This window comes from Lytechinus variegatus, chromosome 5, assembly GCF_018143015.1.
Source record: "Lytechinus variegatus isolate NC3 chromosome 5, Lvar_3.0, whole genome shotgun sequence".
Classification (NCBI taxonomy): Eukaryota; Metazoa; Echinodermata; class Echinoidea; order Temnopleuroida; family Toxopneustidae; genus Lytechinus; species Lytechinus variegatus.
In genome coordinates, this window is record NC_054744.1 from 34,938,535 (window position 1) to 34,960,671 (window position 22,137).

Sequence of the window (22,137 nt, forward strand, 5' to 3'; positions counted from 1 at the left end):
GAAGACTTGGAGGAGTTTCCTCTAAGCCTGTCCAAGACTGTAGAGCAGGAGCGGAGCTGTGCGCTTAGCCCAGAAACTCCCGGGTCCGCTCCAAGAAATCTGGATGCAATAGTTCCCCAGGAGAAGTGGTTTGCTAAGTGCAGTGAAACAGTTTTGAAGCTGTTAAGTCTAGATGACTCCTTCATACAGCTAAAATCCTGTAAGCCAGGATCAGCCCATACTGGTGTCGCCAATATGAACTTGTCCTGCTGCATCACAGCAGGAATCCCTTCGCGAAGGGGATGGCCAGTGGCTCTGCCTGACACCCGGCAGAGGAGGCTATGGGATCCTGGAATTAGCAGATTTCCAAAGATGAAATCCTTGGGAACACCTGACTCGAATCAGGGATCGCTTCGGAGATAGATTGACTCCAAGGATCACCGTGAATAGTTCGGGAATTCCAGAGCAATGCTACAAGACGTTGTGATCCGGTCATTGGGACCACCGCTTATCTACATAGAGGGTTTGGTTTTTGGATTTTCGCGGTGAATGTCTCAGTAAATTCTCCCTTTTCTGAAGGATTGTCTGGGTAGGTGTGAACTCCTCACCAACACGGTAGGAAGGAAGATGATCCTGCAGGTACGGGACTCTATGAATCCCGCCGCATTCTGGGAATGGTGGGCGTGAGTCCCTAGAAGTGGATTCAATTGCATTGCACAATATCGCAGCGCATACCCTGAATGTTACCCCGGGAGAACCGGCTCGATTCGGTTCTAGTGAATCCCAGGAAGATGGGGTACTCAGAATACCGGATGAGTGTCTCCTATTGGAGACTGACTCCCCATACTTGCCGGTTCGTGGCCTCCAGGGGCTAGACTCCCATTGTATATTGGGGCGGCCCTGCAGACGGGGTATATACTTCGTCACAACCCGGGACGCCTTTTGGCTGTGCTTCCCGGGAGCCTGGCAATAGGCCGGGATGTATCCAGGGTGCTTTTCCCAGTGATATAACTACTGATGTGAGTGTTCCCTGGGTTTTTCCTTCAGGAGGCCTGACCTTCTGGAAGGTTTGTTATTCTAGCAAGGTTTTACTTGCTTGACCCCATTTTGGGGGAGTATTTGGGCTTTGCCTATGATGTTTTTAGTTTAGGCCACTTTTTTTTGTATTGGGAGATTGTTTTCGGCTTCCAAATTTAATGTTTTAGTGGCCAGGTTATATTTGTTTTTTATGTTTGGTTACCCCATGTTTAGGGGGTGGGTTTTGTTTAAAAAAAAAAAAAAATTATTTTTGAGCTCTCGGTGTAAATTTCTGGGAATCATTACTGGCGGGGCCAGTCAGAGTACTTTTTTTTTAAATTGGGTGGCTGAATTTTGTCCACATTTTTAATTATTTTGGAAATATGACCAAAATTTTTTAAAATGGGGGGGCCTGTAGTAGCGACTGCCTTCGGGGCCCGGGTTCGAGCATTTCCGGGAGGCATCGGGAACAATCGGCGGGGTTTCCCGACCTCCGACCTGGGGTCGGATGGACACAGCGAAGCACATGACTTTGAGCAAGACACATCTACTTACCAAGAGAGCTGTGTTTTTTATACTACAAAGCCGGCAGAGCTAAGCTGCAGGTGAGTTTATTACTTATTTGCATAAACTTAGTACCCGCGCGGCTTCAGTTTAAATGTTGCTCTATCGGGAAGAATACATTTTAGAGTGGGATGATACCTGTAAATGTGAATAGTAAGAGGTTGAAAGCGAGGCCAAAGTTCCAGTAGCATACAGAGTCGCAAGATCACCAAGTGAGAATTTTTTTCAAGTCTATACAGCTGCCATAAACATTCAACTACGTAAAAACAATGATGCCATGGGGAATAACCTTTCCTTGCACATGCAAAAACAATACAAAGCAATGCCCTCACAGTCGCCCTGCAATTCTAGCCAGCACACTCAATGCCTCATTCAGAATGCACCTAGAGGGCGCTTTTGCAACATACCTAAGATATGCCGTTGATTTTGGACTTGTTGAACCAGTTTCTCCAGAAACAGAAATTAATCTTCAGTGCCCTTGCGGATTGGTGAGGTCTTTTGTAGAGTATGATGACAAAAGGAAAACTTCTGGAAGAGCGAGATTTCTGAGTTCCCCTGCTTTTGCTATTAGAACAGGTAACTGAAACTGGAAAGTTTTAATAGCAGCCTGTTGTGATTAGAAAATTTAATGGACATGGTTGAATTTGAAAGTACTTGACATTTCCACAGACAGTAGAATTAGATCAGAGTCTTTAGATCAATTATATATATATATTTATCTATTACCAGCTTCAGCTTCTTGAGCACTGTAAAAACTATAACTAACTAGCCTAGTTGAAATCTGTAGACAATGTAGGCCTACATCTGGGCCTACATGATGTTCCATTAATTCATTATCATCATTATGACAATGACAAAATCTGAATCGTATACTGTCAAGCCTCAATTTTACTCACCAAGTTTATTACAAAGAAATTCAAACCTGCCAACCAAGCTTTTATCACCAGACACCAACAAGCATTGTCATCCTCTGTTAATTTACTTAGGTCTTGAAAGTTGAAGTCGATTCTGTTCTGTTTTAGCCTGTTCCATTCTAGTTTGTTTTAGAAGGGATTTTTGTATACAACCAACTCCAAGTGAGATTGTTGAAATAATGATGTTCATTCTTCAACTTCCCTCAGATATAAAGTTGAATGTACCAAACTATGGTGAAGTAACAATTGACATCAGCTACGGGGGTGCCTTCTATGCCTTAGTCTCTGCAGACCAACTTGGTCTTGACCTTGGAAAATCTTCTTTCCAAAGCATCCAGGCAGCTGGAACAGCTGTTACCATGGCAACCAAGGATGCAGTGATCCTGGAACATCCAGACAGTCCAGACCTCGCCTTCCTCTACGGGACTATCATCACAGATGGAGAGGATACTTGGAGCGAGGAGCCAACAACCAATATTTGTAATTTTGCTGATTCTCAGGTTAGCTGATTTTTAATAAGCTATGATGTCATATCCTCTCTCGCCTATATTTCTTTTTTAAGGAAATCTGAATTGTTTAATTCTTTTCTAATTCACTGTCTCCCTGAGTCTAGTAAGAATAACAGATGAATGAATGATGATCTTTTTAGATCATTAGTTTCTCTCCTGTAATTTTTAATTCTTAAAGAAAAAAAAATGAATGTATTTTTATAATTTCATATGATATGGTACAAAATATATGAAAATCGTAAGATTCCATCATTGTTTTATTTGTAGCATATTCCTTCATAGTACTGTTTCATAGAAATAAAGTATAATAGAAATATTCCATAACTTTGCTTTATCTCGTAAATGGGAGAACATTTAGTTTAATGGAATTACTAATGAATTTGAATTGTAATACATGTTCATAAGTTCAGGCTTTCTCAATACCATCTTGTATCAAATTAATATGAGCAAGGAATGGTACAAAATTTGCCAAATTTTTATCAGTTTTTTGATATATTTTGGATATTTTTTGTGGGGGAGGGGGGAGAATTAAAATTAAGACATAATATTTGTGTTGATCATATTTTATCATATATTATTGTTGTAAACTAAATTTTATTTAGGTGAAGTTAATATGGTGTCACATTATGGAACAAACTAGTAGCGCAACGTTTCAACTGCTACAGGCTAGTCTCTGTTAAAGGCAATGCGACTTGCAGGTAGCAGTCGAAATGTTGCAATACCAGTTTGCTCTATTGTGTGACAACGGATTAACTTTTCAGCTATTTCTCCTACCACGATGATCAAATTTTTCTGTATTTTTTACGAAATTGTACTTTTCCCCACCAGATTGACAGATCCCCCTGTGGGTCAGGTGTCACTGCCCGCATCGCTCTTCAGCTTCATAAAGGACTGATAGATTTGGACCAGACTAGATCCTTTAGGAGTGGGGTCACAGGAACAACATTCACAGGAAAAGCAGTGGAAAAGACAAAGGTGGGCTGCTTTGACGCAGTTGTGGTTGAAATATCAGGAAAAGGGCACTACATAGGGGAAAGCACCTTTATATGTGAAGACGATGATGAATTGGGAAAAGGATTTGTTGTTCAATAGAGGACTTTTTAGGGGTTGACTCAAAATAATACTGAAATAAAAACATTTGTCTATTTTATTGAGGACAGGTTCCAGTTTTTGTCTCGTCTGCAAAGCAGAGTGAGACTAAAGGCACCGCTTCTCCGATGGCGATGGCGGCTGCGTCAACATCAAGTTTATGAAATGACATCATCAACTGAGAAAGTATATGGACCAAGTTCATGAAACTTTTACATAAGGTTAATCAAGTATTACTGAACATCCTGCTTGAGGTTCAGGTCTTATGACCAAGGTCAAAGGTCATTTAGGGTAAATGAACTTACTGGTAGACCATGTTGGGGAATCAACGTCAAAATATTAAAGGAGAATGAAACCATTGGAACAAGATAGCTCGTGTGAAAACAGAAAAATCAAAGAAACAGATCAACGAAAGTTTGAGAAAAATCGGACAAATAATGAGGAAGTTATGAACATTTGAATATTGTGATCACTAATGTTATGGAGATAGCAAATTAGCAATGCGACAAAGATGTGTGATGTCACTTGTGAACAACTCTCCCCATTACTCTAGTATATATTTCACTAGAATTGCCTCTGTTATCACATCTATCCATAAATCATGTGTTCTGTCTACATGAGGGCATGTAATGCATATTTTTCAAGAATACATCATGGATAAAGAGTTTGTATCATCATAAGAAAAAACAAAAAGGGACATTTTGAGGGTATTTTATAGTCCACCAAAGGGAAAGTTGTTCATCAGTGACATCACACATCCTTGTTGCATTGCCAATGTGAGGATCTCCATAGCATTAGTGATTGCAATATTCAAATGCTCATACCTTTCTCATTATTTGTCCGATTTTTCTCAAACTTTCTTTCTTTATTCTTATTCTTTGATTTTTCTGTTTCTACACAAGCCTATTTGTTCCAAAGGTTTCATTCCCCTTTAAACAGAGGCTAAGTTTTGGAAATTTCGTTATAACTTCGAAAGTGGACCTAGTTCATGAAACTTGGACATAAGGTTAATCAAGTATTACTGAACATCCTGCCCAAGTTTCAAGTCACATGATCAAGGTCAAAGGTCATTTAGGGTCAATGAACCAAGTTTGGGGTATTTGTTGAATTACCATCATAACTTTGAAAGTTTGTGGAGCTGATTCATATAACTTGGACATGAGAGGATTCAAGTATCACTGAACATCCTGTGCGAGTTTTAGGTCAAATGACGAAGCTCAAAGGTCATTCAAGGTCAATGAACTTTGACCATGTTGGGGGTATTTGTTGAATTACCATCATAAGTGTATTGGTTTAGTTCATAAAACTTGGACATAAGAGTAATCAAGTATCACTGAACATCCTGTATGAGTTTCAGACCACATGACCAAGGTCAAAGGTCATTTAAGGTCAACAAACTTTGACCATGTGGAGGTATTTGTTGAATACCCATATAACTCTGAAAGTATATGGATCTATTTTTTTATAGAATATGGCCATAAAAGTTATCAAGTATCACTGAACATCTCGTGGGAGTTTCAGGTCATATGACCAAAGTCAAAGGTCATTTATGGTCAATGAACTTTGACCATGTTGGAAGTAATTATTAAATTGCTGTCATAGATTTCAAAGTTTATGGATAATTTATGAAATGTGGACATAGGGGTAATCAATTATCACTGACAAGTCTTAGGTCACATGATCAAGGTCAATTATCATTCAGGTTCAATGTGCATTGTATCATATGAATGGCATTTTTTTGCGAATTATTATTTTGTAGTATTCAAAGTCAGCACTGCCACTATATATTGAATCGCATAATGCAGGTGAGACTGCCAGAGGCTGTTTTATTTTTACCTACCGGGGTATGCCATTTTTTATGGCACGAGACTCTCTTACAGGTCAATTAAATGTGATGCCAGTGTCAGTAATACCAATGAAAAAAAAAAAGATTTCTGAATGGCAGGTTCCTTTTTAAGTGATATGTGCATACATTGCATGGAATGGTGTTAATAATGGAAATGATTTCAAGAGGAGCAGAATTTTTCATGGTAGTAATGTAAATGTTAGGAGCCAGGACAATAGAATTCAATAGGGCTAATTATGTATTCATCATTTTTTATGGTATTGGTATATCAATTGTATGTACACCCTGTATTAACTCCCCTCTTCCTTTTCCTCCCCCACTCCCCCTCTTTCTCCTCTTCTTTCTCCTCTTTCATGTGCTCCTCTTTCTCCCCTCTCTCTCCTTCTCCTCTCTCCTCTCTCTCTCCTTCTCCTCCCCCTCATCTTTCTCCTATTTCTTCTCCTCTTCCTTCTTCTCCCCTCCTCCGAGTCCCCCTTTGCTTAATCTTCTTATATCTTTTAAAAAGTCAAGGTAGTTTATATCTCAGATGCATAGCAGAAAGAGACATATGCACTGTTTTTCTTCTTTTTTTTGGGGGGGGGGGTAAACTATTATCTCCTTGAATTGAAAACAAATCTTGCTCTTGGAGTTCAAAAACAAATAAATGTAACTGCAATATTCAAAGATACATTTTATTGAAAAATACCTTTTCTATTACAAATTGACAATATACATGTATGATCACTGTAATTTTTATTCAACTATTAATATTGCTAACAGACACCTCCTGTGTATTTTTCAAATGCACTTAATGTAGGTTTGAACACCCAAGTTACCTAACCCTCCAGGGTGGTATTCTGAGTGGATTTATCTCTCTTTTCAAAAAGCCTCTATCATGCTTTGGTGAAGGGTCAGTTATGCGAATTATACTTGAGCAGGTTTGGGCTCAATTACAAGTCAATTGATCAATTACTGTACATAATCAAAGGAAACCAAAACCCAAGAAGAGAAGCAATCTTTTTGGAAAGAGTAAAACAAGAGGAACAATTAAAAAAAAAAGTTTCATCAAAATCGATTATGAAATAGGAAAGTTATGGACGTCTTGTACTTTCTATGGGTATCCTCAGATTGGCAAACATGCTTCAAATGGCTGATTTTGTGGACAACTCTCAATTTGTTTTGTACACGAATTTTCAGATTTTTCCCTTTATTTTACATATTTCACATCATTTCCTCCTGACCTTGACATATGTGGTGTGAATTATATTTTTCCATGACATATATTCATGGAAGGGGCAATATGCAATTTGAAAGATAATGGGGAAAATCTGAAAAACGAGTACAAAACAAGTGGAGAGTTGTCCACAAAATAAGCCATTTTGAAGCATGTTTGCCAATTTGCGGATCCCCATAGAAAGTAAAACAAGACCTTATAAGTGTCCATAACTTGCTTATTTCAAAATCCATTTTGATGAAACTTGTTTTAAATTGTTCCTCTCATTTTACTCTTTCCAATAAGATTGCTCCTCTTGGGTTTTAGTTTCCTTTCATTACATTTAATTACTTTCATTTACTTTACAATAAACTTATTGGTACTTAATTTTATGATTTAATTTCATGACCTTTTCTATATCAACTGCTTCAGCATCTAAGAGTGTAATAGGCGTAATCCATGATCTTTTAGTTAAACATAAATGTCAGTTTCTCTGTAACTTAGAATTACGTTGAAATAGGTGGTGCTAGTACATACAGAATACAAATTGATTTCATTCATGACTTATATAGAAAGTAATTGTAACTGACAAAAGTAATTGATAATTGTAATTTAAAAAAAACATGTAATTTAGTTGAAAATTAAAAACATATCTTCAATTTTATAATTGTAATTGAAGAAAGTACTGTAATTGAGCCCAACCTTGTACTTGAGCATCATCTTACATTCCAATATTACAGAAGTCTGGTGGTCATTTGATGTTTTCTTTTTTAACCATCAGAATTAAAATTTGGCATCTAGCACCTTCTCTTGATAATGATTTTACCTTCATTTGAAAATAAACCTTTGAGCATTGACTTTGCAAAATTTACAATTGGATATAAGAAAGCTAAAAAAAATATATAGCCTTAAATTTTCAAGTCAAATCAGGCAAATGATTAGAGTGAATTCTGATATCAAATCTAAGATTCTATCCAATAAAACACACCCTTTCCTTTATATCCTTCACCTCCTAACCAATTTTGGGGCATACAAGTTTATATAATCTTGTAATAAGTCAAATACATGGATGCACTTTTGGCATATTTACCAGAATACAACATAGGCTTTATGGCTGTCAAGTACATCAGTATTATTAAAGAGAAGCATTAATTATTTGAAGATTGTTAACAAATGTGATAACATCTATCATCTTTTAAGATTTGTAGAACTCAGCTTAATATGGTCATCATCCTTTATCGCCACCAGTGCAAAGTTCCGTGGAGAAATACTTGCATCGAATACAGGAACAAGTTTGCTCTCTATACCTGTAGATTACATTGTAGAGAAGAAAATTATGATTTTGACTTCAGTGGCCAATTGAGCAGGGTGTGTTGAAGAGAAATTAACTTGTGATATATGCCAGAATATTACAGCTCAAAAAGAATCATGTTGAAAGGTGGAATCACATATGCACGACACAGGTTTCTAACCCCCCCCCCCCCCCCGTGTTCAATTGGTAAATATAAATGTAATTTGTAGAGTAGAGAAAGAAGGCTTCCCTTTGCCAGTAATCCTAACTTAATCATACTTTTTGTTTACTTGTCTTGTCAACTATTTTACCTTTTAAGTATTCTAATGCGCAGTTGAGTATACATATAGAAATTGGACAATAGAAATTTAAATTATTATTACATATTATAATTACCATTTTTCAAATATTCTATTCATTCCCGTGTGCACATTTTTCTTGATATACAGGTGTAAAATCTAATAAACAAGCATCATTTTTAGAAACCCTAGAAATGTAAACATTTTCCTTTGATTTTTTGCCTCTTTTCTATCCTCATTTTCCATGATGATGATGATGATTATGATGTTGGCAACAGTGGTGATGATGATGGTGATGAAGAAATGATGCTGGTGATGATGATAATGATATTAAGAGGATGATAATGATTTTGATACATGTACTGATAATGATGACAAAGAGGAAGATGATAATGATTTTGATTGTGACAATGATGGCAATGATGATAATTATAATGAAGATGGTTGTGGTGATCTTATTGCTGCTGCTGATCACTGAAGAGGCCAATGACACTCTTAACAATAACTAGACTGGTAGTTATGATAATGTGTAGTGATAATGAAAGCAATAAGGATGATTAGGAGCTGGATAATCATAGCAGTGACAACTGATGACAGTGGTAATGATGGTGATGAGAGTGATGATGATGAAAATAATTAAGATTATAAAGATTAAGCTTTTTCGATATACCGGTATTAGTAATACCGTTCGGTATGAAAGTCATACCGGTATGGATACCGCCGTTGAAATTTCAATACCGAAATACCGTCATACCAAAAGTTGAAAATATCATACCGGTATTTTCTTCTGTATTGTCGTTTATGGGTATTTTTACAGTAAAATTAAGCCAAAACAATAAGTTCTTTGGCTCTCTCAACGTATTTAATGAAATCAGAATCCAATAATCTAACCTCAAAATGAATACATCGCCCCTTAACTACTGTCTGAGCTCCGTTAGCCGCTGCATAAGGCCTAGGCCCCACCGCTACTGATACTGGGGAGCATGCCGCTCAGCTCCATGCACTCGTGTACACAGCTACAGTAAACAACGAAGTCGACCGAGACGGAGAGCATTTCATGAAGAGTTTTTTTCAGTGGTTTCAACAACAGATTTGCTTTCCGCCAATCACATGCGAGGGTTTCATAGCTTGTATCATCCCTCTACACAAACAAAATCACTGACAAAACTCTTTTTGAAACACTCCCTAGCCTGCCTTTTGACCACGTGGTGTATTGCGGGCTTCAACAAAGTATCAACCTTGGCTTGGGGCGTTGACAGACAAACCACAGGGATTAACACTTGTTTTTTCTTTATGCAAGTTTTTTTTTCTCGGACTGCTCTTAACTTGTATCAATGGGAATGTCCACTGAGTTTTTTTTTTTTTTTTGGGGGGGGGGGGGGTGCTGTGCATTGACAGACAAACCACAGGGATTAACACTTTTCTTTATGCAATGTTTTTTTTTCTGGACTGCTCTTGACTTGTTTCAATTATGACAAGTTTACTTTTATACTATAAGCCTGCTACAAAAACCGTCTGACCCCCCCAAAAAAAAAAATTAAATAAATACATAAAGAAAAAAATAATACATTAATGAATAAATTAAATATGAAAATAAAAAAATGACAGAAAATGTTGATAAAATTAACAGGAAAAAAATGTTACACCATCCCTCTTTGTTTATTTTGATCTGTGAAGTGATTGTAAATGGAAGAAAGTGGCTGAGAATATTTGTGTGATTTGTGATGGGTGTTGTATCCGTTTTGTGCATGTGCGGTCATGAATAAAATAAAATTAATTATTGGATTGATTGTATGATGGTCTCGTGGCGTGATAAGATGTTGATCAACTAAAATTTGGCATGTGTGAAAGATGAAATTGACAAAAAAGAGGGGAAGATCGAGATTTGGAGAAGAGGAGGATGTTGATTGTTCGTGGTAAGAGAGGGGTGGTGACGGGGAGAGAATGGGCCGATGGGAAAGAGTGAAGAATTAAGGGGCTGGGGAGATAAAGAAAAACAAAAGCAAGAAAAAATGAGTGAGAAAGAGGCAGCCGGGGATAAGAAGTTTAGGGGGGGGGGTTACTTTTAGACAACGTGGAGATTCACAAGAGGGGGGGGGGTTCAACACAATGGACATTTATAAGAAAAGTTATGTACGAGACGTCAAAATTTGAGGTCAACAAACTTTGAACCTTCGACGAACACGTGTTGATGTGAGTGGTAAACAAAAGGGGCGAATCTGAATGTGAATGAGTGGGGTCAGACCGGTGAAGGGAAAATCACGCATATATCCTTGACAGTTTTAGCAGGGAATTTTGGTGCTTGGAAGTTAGGGCATGTACACACGTTTAGCAAAGTAAGTAGCAGTGAGTTTGTGCCGTGTAGCATTTGGCAACTTGACTTATTGATTTCGTACCATGTGCTTGCTGAGATAATTTTGCACACATGCACAGGTAATTCACAGCTCTCGTTGGGGAGAGAGCATGATCGTATAACTTTTGGTAAAGAAAGAGAAAGTTTTTGTCAATGAGAACGGACCATGCTGAGCATTCCTCAGCTGACCACAAGCATCCCCTCTTTATCCGAGGCCATATCAGGGCTAAACAAACATTGGACACTGTTTGTACAATAAATTGGGAATTTACTCGGTATTAGTCGGTATACCGGTATTGAAGCTATTAGTAATACCGGTATTGAAAATATCAATACCGAAAAAGCTTAATAAAGATAACAATGATGGTAATTATTTGAATACAAGTATCAATTAGCTTATCTTTTCACACAACACATTACAATCACTTTATTGGTTATGACAAGGAAAGATGACATACTCTGTAATTAGCAAAATAAGATTACACCGACCTTGATCAAAGAGATAGAGGACCCTATCCAGCAATAGTAAACTCTCTACTATGGGACCCATCATACTACGAAGCACATGGAAAGTGATGACATTGGTCCATTCCGGTCTGCATATTTCTTCCAGTTCTGCTAGGCGGTGGTCTTCACATGGAATGCCCAGAGCACCAAGCACGCCAAAAGCATACCTGAAATATGCACGAAAGAAACATGTTTGGAAAATCATTGGCGAATGTTCACAACTGTGGTTTTAAATTCATGGTTTATGGAGGTTACTGCACTTATTACACTAATCATAGGGTGTTGTTCTGATAGCCATGGTATAGTTAAAACGAGGTTAACTTAGACCACACTCTTGTGGAGTGCCAGTTGTCAACTTTATTCACCATTAAGCAGGGTGCTACATCAATTTTTAGAATCATTTGCCCAGTCAGGAAGGTAAATTTTCAAATAGTTGGAATATACTTGTCCCAAAATCTATTTCATTTGCCCGAAACATCCTTGAAATTTTTTTTTGCCCCTTCAAAAGAAAGTTTTGTGGTTTTATAAACTATTGAACCTTTTCTCTCTTTTTTCATGAACTGATCAACTTGCAATGGCCAAAATTAGGGACAATACTAAATCATATCGACCCTAATTTTGGTCATTCTACCATGAGAATTGTGCTTGCCCAATACGGGCAATTAGTTTTGGTCTTTACTTCAAAACACTTGCACGACTTAACTTTTACTTAATTTTGGTCATTCTACCATGAGAATTGTGCTTGCCCAATATGGGCAATTAGTTTTGGTCTTTACTTCAAAACACTTGCGCGACTTAACTTTTACTTGCCCCCGGCAATCGGGCAAGTGCTTATGTAGCATCCTGCATTAAGATAAATTCTAATCTTGGTGCAAAAAGTCATCACAAACTTAAATGATTCGTGAAATGGAACGATGATGAAAATACAAAAATATAATGAATTTAATGAAAAAATTGGCACACAAAGATTTCCTTGAATATGGAAGAAGTGTTATGAAGCCAGCATCCCATAGGAGTGTGCTTTAAAATTCTATAGTTCAGAAAACCACCCATCAAGTTTTCAAAATTATTTGCTATCATCTTCTCTGGTTATAAAAAAAAATACAATTTGTGTTAACATTAAATATGCTAAGATAAAAAATATCCATCTGAAATTCCCCAACTTTTATTTTCGACGAAGAAGTTTGAGACCAAGCCAATATTTTGAAAAAATATCAACTCGTAACTTTGAGTCCTTGCATCAATCATGGGTTGTCTGGTCAACTTGGGTGAAACTGGCAAAACTATTCGGACTGTTTGTGCAAAGAGGGGGCAATATATTGTTATAGAAAACTAATGAAGTTGAAGCAGGGAGATTACCAATTCCCACCGTTATTGGAAATACCGGTAGTCATGTTTCATTAATATCTCTCTCTTAGACATTCTCAACTTTGAGGCCATTACTTTCTCTCTTTATATCCTGTCTCACATTCAGCTATTTGAAAGGGGGCTCTACCCAGAAAGCCCACTTCTTCATTAACCTGCTGTTCACTGGAACCATGTGGTCCCAATGCATATGTCAATTACAGAATCCAGTATGCAAGAGGTTAACACTTACTCTTGAAATGTCTTGAGATGGGGTTTTCTGACACTAGCCACTGCTTTCTTGATTCTACAAATGCCCGAGTGAGACTGGGTCATCCCAGGATCAAAGCCGTGTATGATGACTTCTAAGGTTGCACGATACCCATGGAGAATCAGGTTGGCATCTGAGGCTAACAAATAAATGATAGAATATTGTGATGTCAGCAGTGACCTCTATGTTGGACTTTGATAGAGTATTGTTACATTCAAGTTGACCTGTTTGATGACCTTTAACACTTGAAGACCACTAAGGATGTATGATACCCATTGAGAATCAGGTTGGCATCCTAGGCTGGCATCTGAACCTGACAAATACATGCTATTTATCATAAATATTGCAATATCACAGTTGACCTAAAAGTTGACCTTTGACACATGATGACATTTTATATACAGTTGCATGAACCCGATGGATAATGGTTCAAATTCACGTGGTCTACAAACAAAAAGTTGTCTAAGGCATAAAAAATTAATTTCTCCTATTTCACTTTTTTCTAAAAGGGACTTGAAATCATACTATTTCATGAATGTCCACTCAGCTATATGACATTAAATGCTTTGTTACTTTCTAAAGATGAAGATATCTCACCTTTTAACCGCTTGTGGTAGCTTTCAAGGAAATGGCAGGCTAGTTCCATAGCTGTAAACTCGATGATTTTCCCACCAAGACTCTGAACAAACTTACTCATGGGGTAACCCTTTGAATTCAGTGTCGAATAATCATCCATTGAATAACTGTTATTATCTGAGTCTGATTTTTCTCTTGGAAATTCCAGTCTGTCGTGGCTCTCAGTTAGTATGGGGGATTCTTGCAAAGAATCTGAATGGATCGTCTTTCTCAAGTCGCCATTTTGAACAGGTTCCAAGGAATTTGCAGGTGGTGATGGAACTGCTTCAGGTAGCGCACATTTCATCTTCATGTAACAGCACGAGACAGAGGTCAGAGCCCGGGCCTGGGGACACTTGGAAAACACTTGCAGCATCGTCGGGGCCAAGTCACCGCATGTATGCAGGCCAGCTAGCACAAACGCATCAGAGCCTCTGTCCTCTGACACCAACGGATGAAGCGTTGATCTTTCATTGACCATATCAAGGCAAGCATTACTGGACTCTTTCGTTGGATCATGATCTGGATGCCCCATAGGTGGAGGTATATCTAAGAAGTGATCAAGACTGGTAGGTGCTTCAGTAGACTTTTCTACAGGTGACAGGACCTCACGGTTTTGTCCCTCGGCACAATTAGCTGCACCCTCCTTTCTGTGCTTCTTGGACTGGTCAGAGTCATTGCTTACAGCTGATTGGTGGTGTATGACATCAAGGAACTCTTCAGGGGTTATCTCGGGGTGAACAGTGCATTCTACATGCTGCGGAAGTGTGTGGGGAATACTCTCAATGGGTTGTTCAGATTGCCTTTCTATCTGTTAAGAGAACAATGGAGATTACAAAACAATAATTATATAAATCAGAGACCAGTAGTTGCAAACTACTTAAAAACATGAGAGAATAAAAAACAACAGTCTTCATGAAATCAAAATCATTCATTGATGTTACAGTATTTGGAAATGTAGATATTTTCCAATGGTATTAGAGGTTAGAGCACATATGGAATATTGGGATCTCTTGGAATCTGTACATTGTTCTTTAGTTGAGAGAAAGCGACACCCCTCCCCCCAGCCAAAATAAGAAAATATATAGAGAAAAGTCATACTCACTCTCTTCTGGATAATGGTCTTTATTTTCCTGTAAGAAAAGAAAATGAAAAAAGTACATATATCGGCTTGAAACTTAATTAATTAATCAATGCTTCTTGTTGGAATATATATATATATATATTTTTTTGGGGGGGGGGGTTAATAGCATTCATTTTTAACATTCACTACCTTGCTTATATTCTTTTGTACATTAATTATCTTTTATTTCATGTTAATGTTAAGTGCTCATAATGCATGTCAGGCAGAAATCTCTGACAAGCCAAGGCATTTTTATGATTTGTTAAAATCTACATGTATGCTTTTTGAGCACCAAAGTAATTGAACCAATGAATGAGTCCTTGTCTAAAGAAAATATTATGCTTTTCACACTGCATTAACCCTGGACTTTAACCCCATACCATTTGCTTAGCCGGGGTTAAGGCATTAACTATCACACAACTCATGATTATTGATGATTTTACCACACAGAGTACAATTAAGCCGGCTAACTCTGCTTTTTTGCAGGGCCAGATAGTACCGTACTATTTACCATGCTAGCCCACTTCGCTAAAACGTAGTGTGGAAACAAAGTAGCTAAACTTAACCCCAGAAAATTGGTAGGGCTAAGATCCCCCTAAGCCCAACCAATTTCCTGGGGTTAAGGAAAAAAGTGCAGGGTGAAAAGCATGTTAGTATAGTAAGATCAGAGTAAGGCCTTACTTGTCTACCTTAGCTGCACCTGTCAAATGACAACCAACAGCCTCAATACTGGTGACCTTGAGACCATAACCAAAGGAGAGTAACCTTGATAGATGACCTTGGCCTGATCCTACATCAACAACCCTCTCAGTTCCTGCTTTCCTGGTTGCAGAATTTATCACCTGATTGATGGATGGATGGGTGGGTGGATGGATGGGTGGATGAAAGGATGGGTGGGTGGGTGGATGGATGGAAGGAAGGAAGGATGGGTAAGTGGGTGGATGGATGGGTAAGTGGGTGGATGGGTGGGTGGATGGATGGGAGGGTGGATGGGTGGGTGGATGGGTGGTGGGTGGATGGGTGGGTGGATAGATGGGTGGATGGGTGGATGGATGGATGGGTGGATGGATGGGTGGGTGGATGGATGGGTGGGTAGATAGATGGATAGTGGATGGATGGGTAAATACATGTAGATGGATGGGTAGATAGATGGATGGATGGGTAGATAGATGGATAATGGATGGATGAATAATAGATGGGTGGATGGATGAGTAGATAGATGGATGGATTGATGAATGGGTAGATAGATGGATAATAAATGGATGGATGGGTGGATGGATGGATTGAAGGAAGCATGGATAGGTGGATGGATAGATAGATAAATAGATTAAAAGATCATTGCAGCCAGCAGCCAAATTGTCATCAATTGTACAAATATGTTACACATAAACTCTCCATGCTAAGTGTAACTTTCAAAATGATAACCTTACATATAAATTTTGTGATCACAGGAAATGTAGAGTAAGGGGGAGGGGGGAAGAAACATGGGAGTAAAGGGAAGAAAAGAAAGAAGGAACATCAAAGAAGATAAACATCACATAATAAATAGAGGATAAGTAAATGGAGTGGATGGACGAGAGAAGAGAAATACACAGAAAATTTAAAAAAGGGAGATATAAAAAGAGATCAGGTTCATCAAGAATAATAATAATATAGGTATATTTACCAAGGGAAGCCACTTCAGAAAATTGTTCTCCCAGCGGGCCGTGCTATTATTATTACCCCCGGCTTTAGCTGGGCTGCCTAGGCACTCAAGCATTCAAGGAATTTCTTCCTCCCAGGTACCCATTCACCTCACCTGGGTTGAGTGCAGCACAATGTGGATAAATTTCTTGCTGAAGGAAATTACACCATGGCTGGGATTCGAACTCACAACCCTCTGTTTCAAAGCCAGAAGACTAATCCACTGGGCCACAACGCTCCACAAGAATTGACATATATCCCCCCATACAACAAGGAAATGATACATGGTGATGTTTAATAAAGCTATTCAAATGTTACATGCAATTTTAAACACACCTGGCAAATATTCTAATTTAGTGTTGAAAGCAGACTCTCTATCATTATTTATGCTGAAGGGGAAATTGGACCAACTGGGAATTAGACCAAATGGTAATAGACTAGTAAGGGAGTATAAGACCAACCAGCATATTAAACAAAATAGATAGTAGACTAAATGGGTTAAGCCAATGTGGTTTTAGACCGAGAGGTTCCATGACATTTGCTCCGGCGACAAATGCTCTGCTATAAAAAAAACCCCAAAACCCTTAAAACCCTATTGCAACCCTAACCCAATATCTCTTATGAAATAAAGCCCAGAGCACTTGTCACAGGAGCAAATGTCAAGCCACCATCTGCGATCTAGGCAAACTACTTCTTAACCATGTAAATATAAGTCATGATCATTACCTCGGCCAAGCGTAAGATTTCATGTTTCTTCTTCGCTTTGACATGTAGTCTGCATAGTAGATCGATTTGTTTCAGGGCTGGGTCTATTTTAATGCTGAGGGAATCACCGGCCGGTGGGGTCGTGTCTAGCGCCAGGGCTTGTGTGGCAGCACGGTATGCCAAGAGGGACAATGGCCAAACAGTCTGCGGCGGCTGATGCCTGTGATATACATGTAGAAACAAGGAGACATTTATACTGCCCTCAAATGACATAAAGAAACAACTCTGTGGATTGAGTTTTTCGGAGTAAATGAGGAAAATATTCTTTTGGAAAAGAATATATGTGACTCCAATACCTGTAGCATCATGTATAGCATACAGGATATAGCCTACATGTAAATCAAGAAAACATATTGCCAATTTTGAAAATATCAGAGATGCTTCCTTTTTAATGGGATGGCACTCATGGTAGCATAGAAGAAAGAAACTACAGAAATTATATACAGCAAGAGAAATGTGATCCAATCATCCAGACTTATTTTCATATTTTTTGCTTAGTACAGGGAAAATTTCCCTTCAATATGTTATCTTTTTATGAAAAAAATAAAAACAAGTGGAATGCCTCTGGCCGTCTCACCTGCATCACGCGGTTCAATATAGCAGCAGTGCTGACTTTGAATACTACTCTAACTCGCACAAGATGTTCAGTGATACATGGTTACTCTTATGTCCACTTTTTATGAACTAGACCAATAAACTTACAGATATGATGGTTATTCAACAAAAAACCCCAACATGGCCAAAGTTCATTGACCTTACATGACCTTTGACCTTGATCATGTGACCTGAAACTCGAACAGGATGTTCAGTGATACTTGATTACTCTTATGTACAAGTTTCATGAATCAGATCCATAAACTTTCAAAGTTATGATGGTAATTCAACAGATACCCCGATTCGGCCAAAGTTCATTGACCCTAAATGACCTTTGACCTTAATCATGAGAACTGAAACTTGCACAAAATGTTCAGTGATGCTTGATTACTATTATGTCCAAGTTTCATGAATCAGATCCATAAACTATCAAAGTTATGATGGCAATTCAACAGATATCCCCAATTCGGCCAAAGTTCATTGACCCTAAATGACCTTTGACCTTGGTCATGTGACGTGAAACTCATGCAGGATGTTCAGTGATACTTGATTAACCTTATGTCCAAGTTTCATGAACTAGGTCCATATATTTTCTAAGTTATGATGACATTTCAAAAACTTAACCTCAGGTTAAGATTTCGATGTTGATTCCTCCAACATGGTCTAAGTTCATTGACCCTAAATGACCTTTGACCTTGGTCATGTGACATGAAACTCTAATAGGATGTTCAGTAATACTTGTTTAACCTTATGGCCAAGTTTTATTAACTAGGTCCATATACTTTCTAAGTTATAACGTCATTTCAAAAACTTAACCTCAGGTTAAGATTTGATGTTGACGCCGCCGCCGCCGCCACCGCCGTCGGAAAAGCGGCGCCTATAGTCTCACTTTGCTTCGCAGGTGAGACAATAAAACACAAGTCCCCATTTTTTTTTGTAATACTATAACTTCTTTATAAGAAGAGATTGAGAAAACATTATTTTTAAGGACGTTATTTTTAAGGACTGTTCATTAACTCATCAACTAACTGCTTTTTTATAATTCTAATCGATCCATCTAGTCATGAGCATGCATTAAAGGAGAGCTTGTTTAATAGTTTTTTTGCTATTAACATTTTTCAATATTATATCACAAATCCCTGAAAATGACCAAAAGTTGTTAATATGTACAATGTGCGACCACTCACGCATACATTCGTAATTCAGAAGGTTCGTAAGTCCGACAACGAAATGAGGTTCGTTAGTCCGAAAACAAAGTGCGATTCGTAATTCCGAAGGTTCGTTACTCCGAAAACGAAATGAGGTTCGTAATTCCGAAGGATCTTTAGTCCGAAAATGTAACGATTAACGAACCTTATTTCATTTTCGGAGTAACAAACTTTCGGAACAACGAACCTTATTTCGTTTTTGGATTAACAAACCTTCAGATCAACGATCCTTATTTTTTTTTCGGACTAACGAACCTTCGGAACATCGAACCTTATTTCATTTTCGGATTAACGAACCCTTTCACGTTTTTGGATTAACAAACCCTTTCACGTTTTCGGATTAACGAACATCGAGGTATAGGCAATTTACGTGTTTCGGAATTACGAACCTTCGGAATAAAGAACCTTCGGAATTACGAAGTGTAACCGACAACTCATGCACAAGGTGGAAATACATGTAATTCACATCCTAATAGGCCTTATTTCATTACACAGAGGGGTGATTGCTGAATTTGGGGGCTATTTCTTTCACTTTGAGAGCTACCTTTTTCTGCAACAAACAATTATACACTAAATGCAAATAACATCATTCAGCTGTAAGTACATGTAGGCTATTGATTTTCTAAATATTGGGCTACTATAGAAAAAATGGTCACTCTAAAGAATGCCATTTGGATCATTTTTGAAGCGATCTGGATCCCATTTCATAAAAACTTGTTATAATAACAAATTTACAATAAGAGTTAAAAGCTACTGAAATCCTTCTATCTGGTTGGCTGATAGTAGATTTGTTATAGAGATCGTGCATTTATTATTAAGAAGTGTTTATGAAATGGGACCCTGGGCTATGTTGAGATCAAAATGCCCTCAGCATACAATTCTACTTGGCACAAATAAAGTGAATTAACTTACATCTCATGATCTAGTAACTGATTAGCCATGATATCTGGTGGTAAGCCATCAAGGGCTGCTTGCCAGGACTTCGGTAATACCTCCCATCGATTCTTTACGAAGAACTCCTACGTGATGATAAAGAACATCAACTTCATTATTTTATCAGTAAAAGGCGACGGTGAAGACTGTCAAGTACCAGTTTTCATGGGGGGGGGGAACTTTGCCATGGAATCTTTCAACTTGGGTCCCATTTTTATATTAAAAAAAACAAAACGTTTTAAAAAATTCCCTAAATACATGTGGTATCCCAAATCCGGTGCCCCATGTATTTTCTCAATGAAGAAGAGGGTCCACTTTTCATGACAAATCCCTACACATACATGTAGGTACCCTTTTATTCTCAAAAGATGAGTTAGGTCAGGTTCAAGGTCCAGACCTCACACCACTGTAAATTAAAAAAGATATGAGCATTCACCCTCCGTAGCTCTCAAAAATCTGTTTCTCAAAACATGTTACTCTGTTTCAAACTTGATATGAAATGGAAACTACCTTTAGAAAATGTACATGTACACAGCATACAATATGAATTCTGTTTTGCAAAGGTAAAATTCAATGAATTTTTCACATCAAAAGTAAAAACCAAAACAGATTTTCCATTTTGATATAGGTAAATAGAAAATCAATGTCCCTAAACTTACTCTGATTACTTTGAGCCCTTTGAGCGGACTCTGAGATGGAAGGATGATTGTTTGTTTAGGGTCTATTTTGTATGAGCGTGGTGTCTAACCTTCTTATAACAGTGCCCTCCCCCCCCCCCCCCCTCCTCGCAGTTGTGTGTCCTCCCTGTAATAATAAAGAAATCAGAAGATAACCTACTACAACATGAGAGTTGATGAGTTCTTGGTATTCTTCAATAATTGTGTGGAGCTGCCTTGCATATATTCTGAGCTGTGACACTGTGTCACTTGAACAGACAACCTGAGTTGGCATTCTACGGATCTGCAAGAAAAAACACACAAATCATAGTAAATACATGTAGTAAAAAGGTAAATCTCTGCCATGATAGATATAAGATTTGTTTTAATGGTCCAAATCTACCCCTACAATAAATCAATTCTAGAATAAAAAGAGAAAAATCTAACAAGCATTACAACTTCATTTATATTAGAAGAAATCTGGAAGTTTGGAATTGTTGAACATGTATATTATATATATTTGTTTGGTTTTCCCTCCAAAGTTGGCTCATCATCTAGTACACAGAGTGAGAGCCTATGCCCATAGGCTCAATGTATTATTGGGGTGGTTGATTTTTAATGATTCTTACAGTATATTGCTTAGAAATTACATCAAAGTGGTGTTGATTACATTCTGATTATTTTCAAGAATTATATCAACCATAGACCTGCTCATTCATCAATGATCATAACCTTGTTCTCTGTTACTAGTCCCTGTTTGGCTTATTTTCTCTTGTTCTTGGGGACAATGCTTGATTTTGTTTATTCTGTCACTTTCCAATACAGCTATTCACTACATAACTTGGCTCTTAGGAAAATTGAATTCTTCTTTGCATCAATTTTCTTTTCTACATTAAAAATAGAGATTGAAAAAATACAATTTTCTTACAATTTTACTGCCAATAGAGGGCGTAGATAAAAATATTCAAAAAATTCAAGTTTTTGAGTGCTATGGTGAATACAAATGTGATTTCCAAGTTACTTATGAAGAATAAATTGCAACTGTATGACAATTAGTATTTTTTGGTCACAATGTGATATTTTAATGAAATTGTTAATTGTGTGATGTGGATATGCATCTACCGTAATCATTTTACATGTAGATTCTCCACAGGCAGGGTGGTTGCAGTGAACAAGTGCATTCAGTAGTCTCCATACAGTTGAAATATATTTTTCATTAGTAATGTGGGGATAATTTTTGTATTCACCAGCGTGCTCAAAAACTTGATTTTTTGCATATTTTTGTGCAGGCCCTCTATAGGTGGAAAATATAATTTCAAGAAAATTTTCAATCTCTATTCCTAATTTAAAAAAATAATTTAGACTTTGATTAATTAAAAACCAAG

The 22,137-nt window shown here is 37.7% G+C and overlaps 2 protein-coding genes across 2 annotated transcripts; one reads left to right on the forward strand and one right to left on the reverse strand.

Annotated features, from left to right (window-relative positions):
• Positions 1 to 1,402: 1,402 nt before the first annotated feature.
• Positions 1,403 to 4,310, forward strand: LOC121416003 (trans-L-3-hydroxyproline dehydratase-like). Its single transcript, XM_041609432.1, has 2 exons — positions 1,403 to 2,974; positions 3,812 to 4,310. Exons 1-2 carry the CDS (start codon positions 2,654 to 2,656, stop codon positions 4,073 to 4,075), a joined length of 585 nt encoding a protein of 194 aa, XP_041465366.1. The 5' UTR covers positions 1,403 to 2,653; the 3' UTR covers positions 4,076 to 4,310.
• A 3,580-nt stretch (positions 4,311 to 7,890) lies between these two features.
• On the reverse strand, positions 7,891 to 21,085 carry LOC121416004 (protein RRNAD1-like). The gene is made up of 9 exons (XM_041609433.1): positions 20,934 to 21,085; positions 20,076 to 20,182; positions 17,323 to 17,521; positions 15,595 to 15,755; positions 14,896 to 14,923; positions 13,773 to 14,601; positions 13,158 to 13,314; positions 11,543 to 11,727; positions 7,891 to 8,417 (listed from the first exon to the last, which is right to left on the reverse strand). Exons 1-9 carry the CDS (start codon positions 21,045 to 21,047, stop codon positions 8,299 to 8,301), a joined length of 1,899 nt encoding a protein of 632 aa, XP_041465367.1. The 5' UTR covers positions 21,048 to 21,085; the 3' UTR covers positions 7,891 to 8,298.
• Positions 21,086 to 22,137: the final 1,052 nt, after the last annotated feature.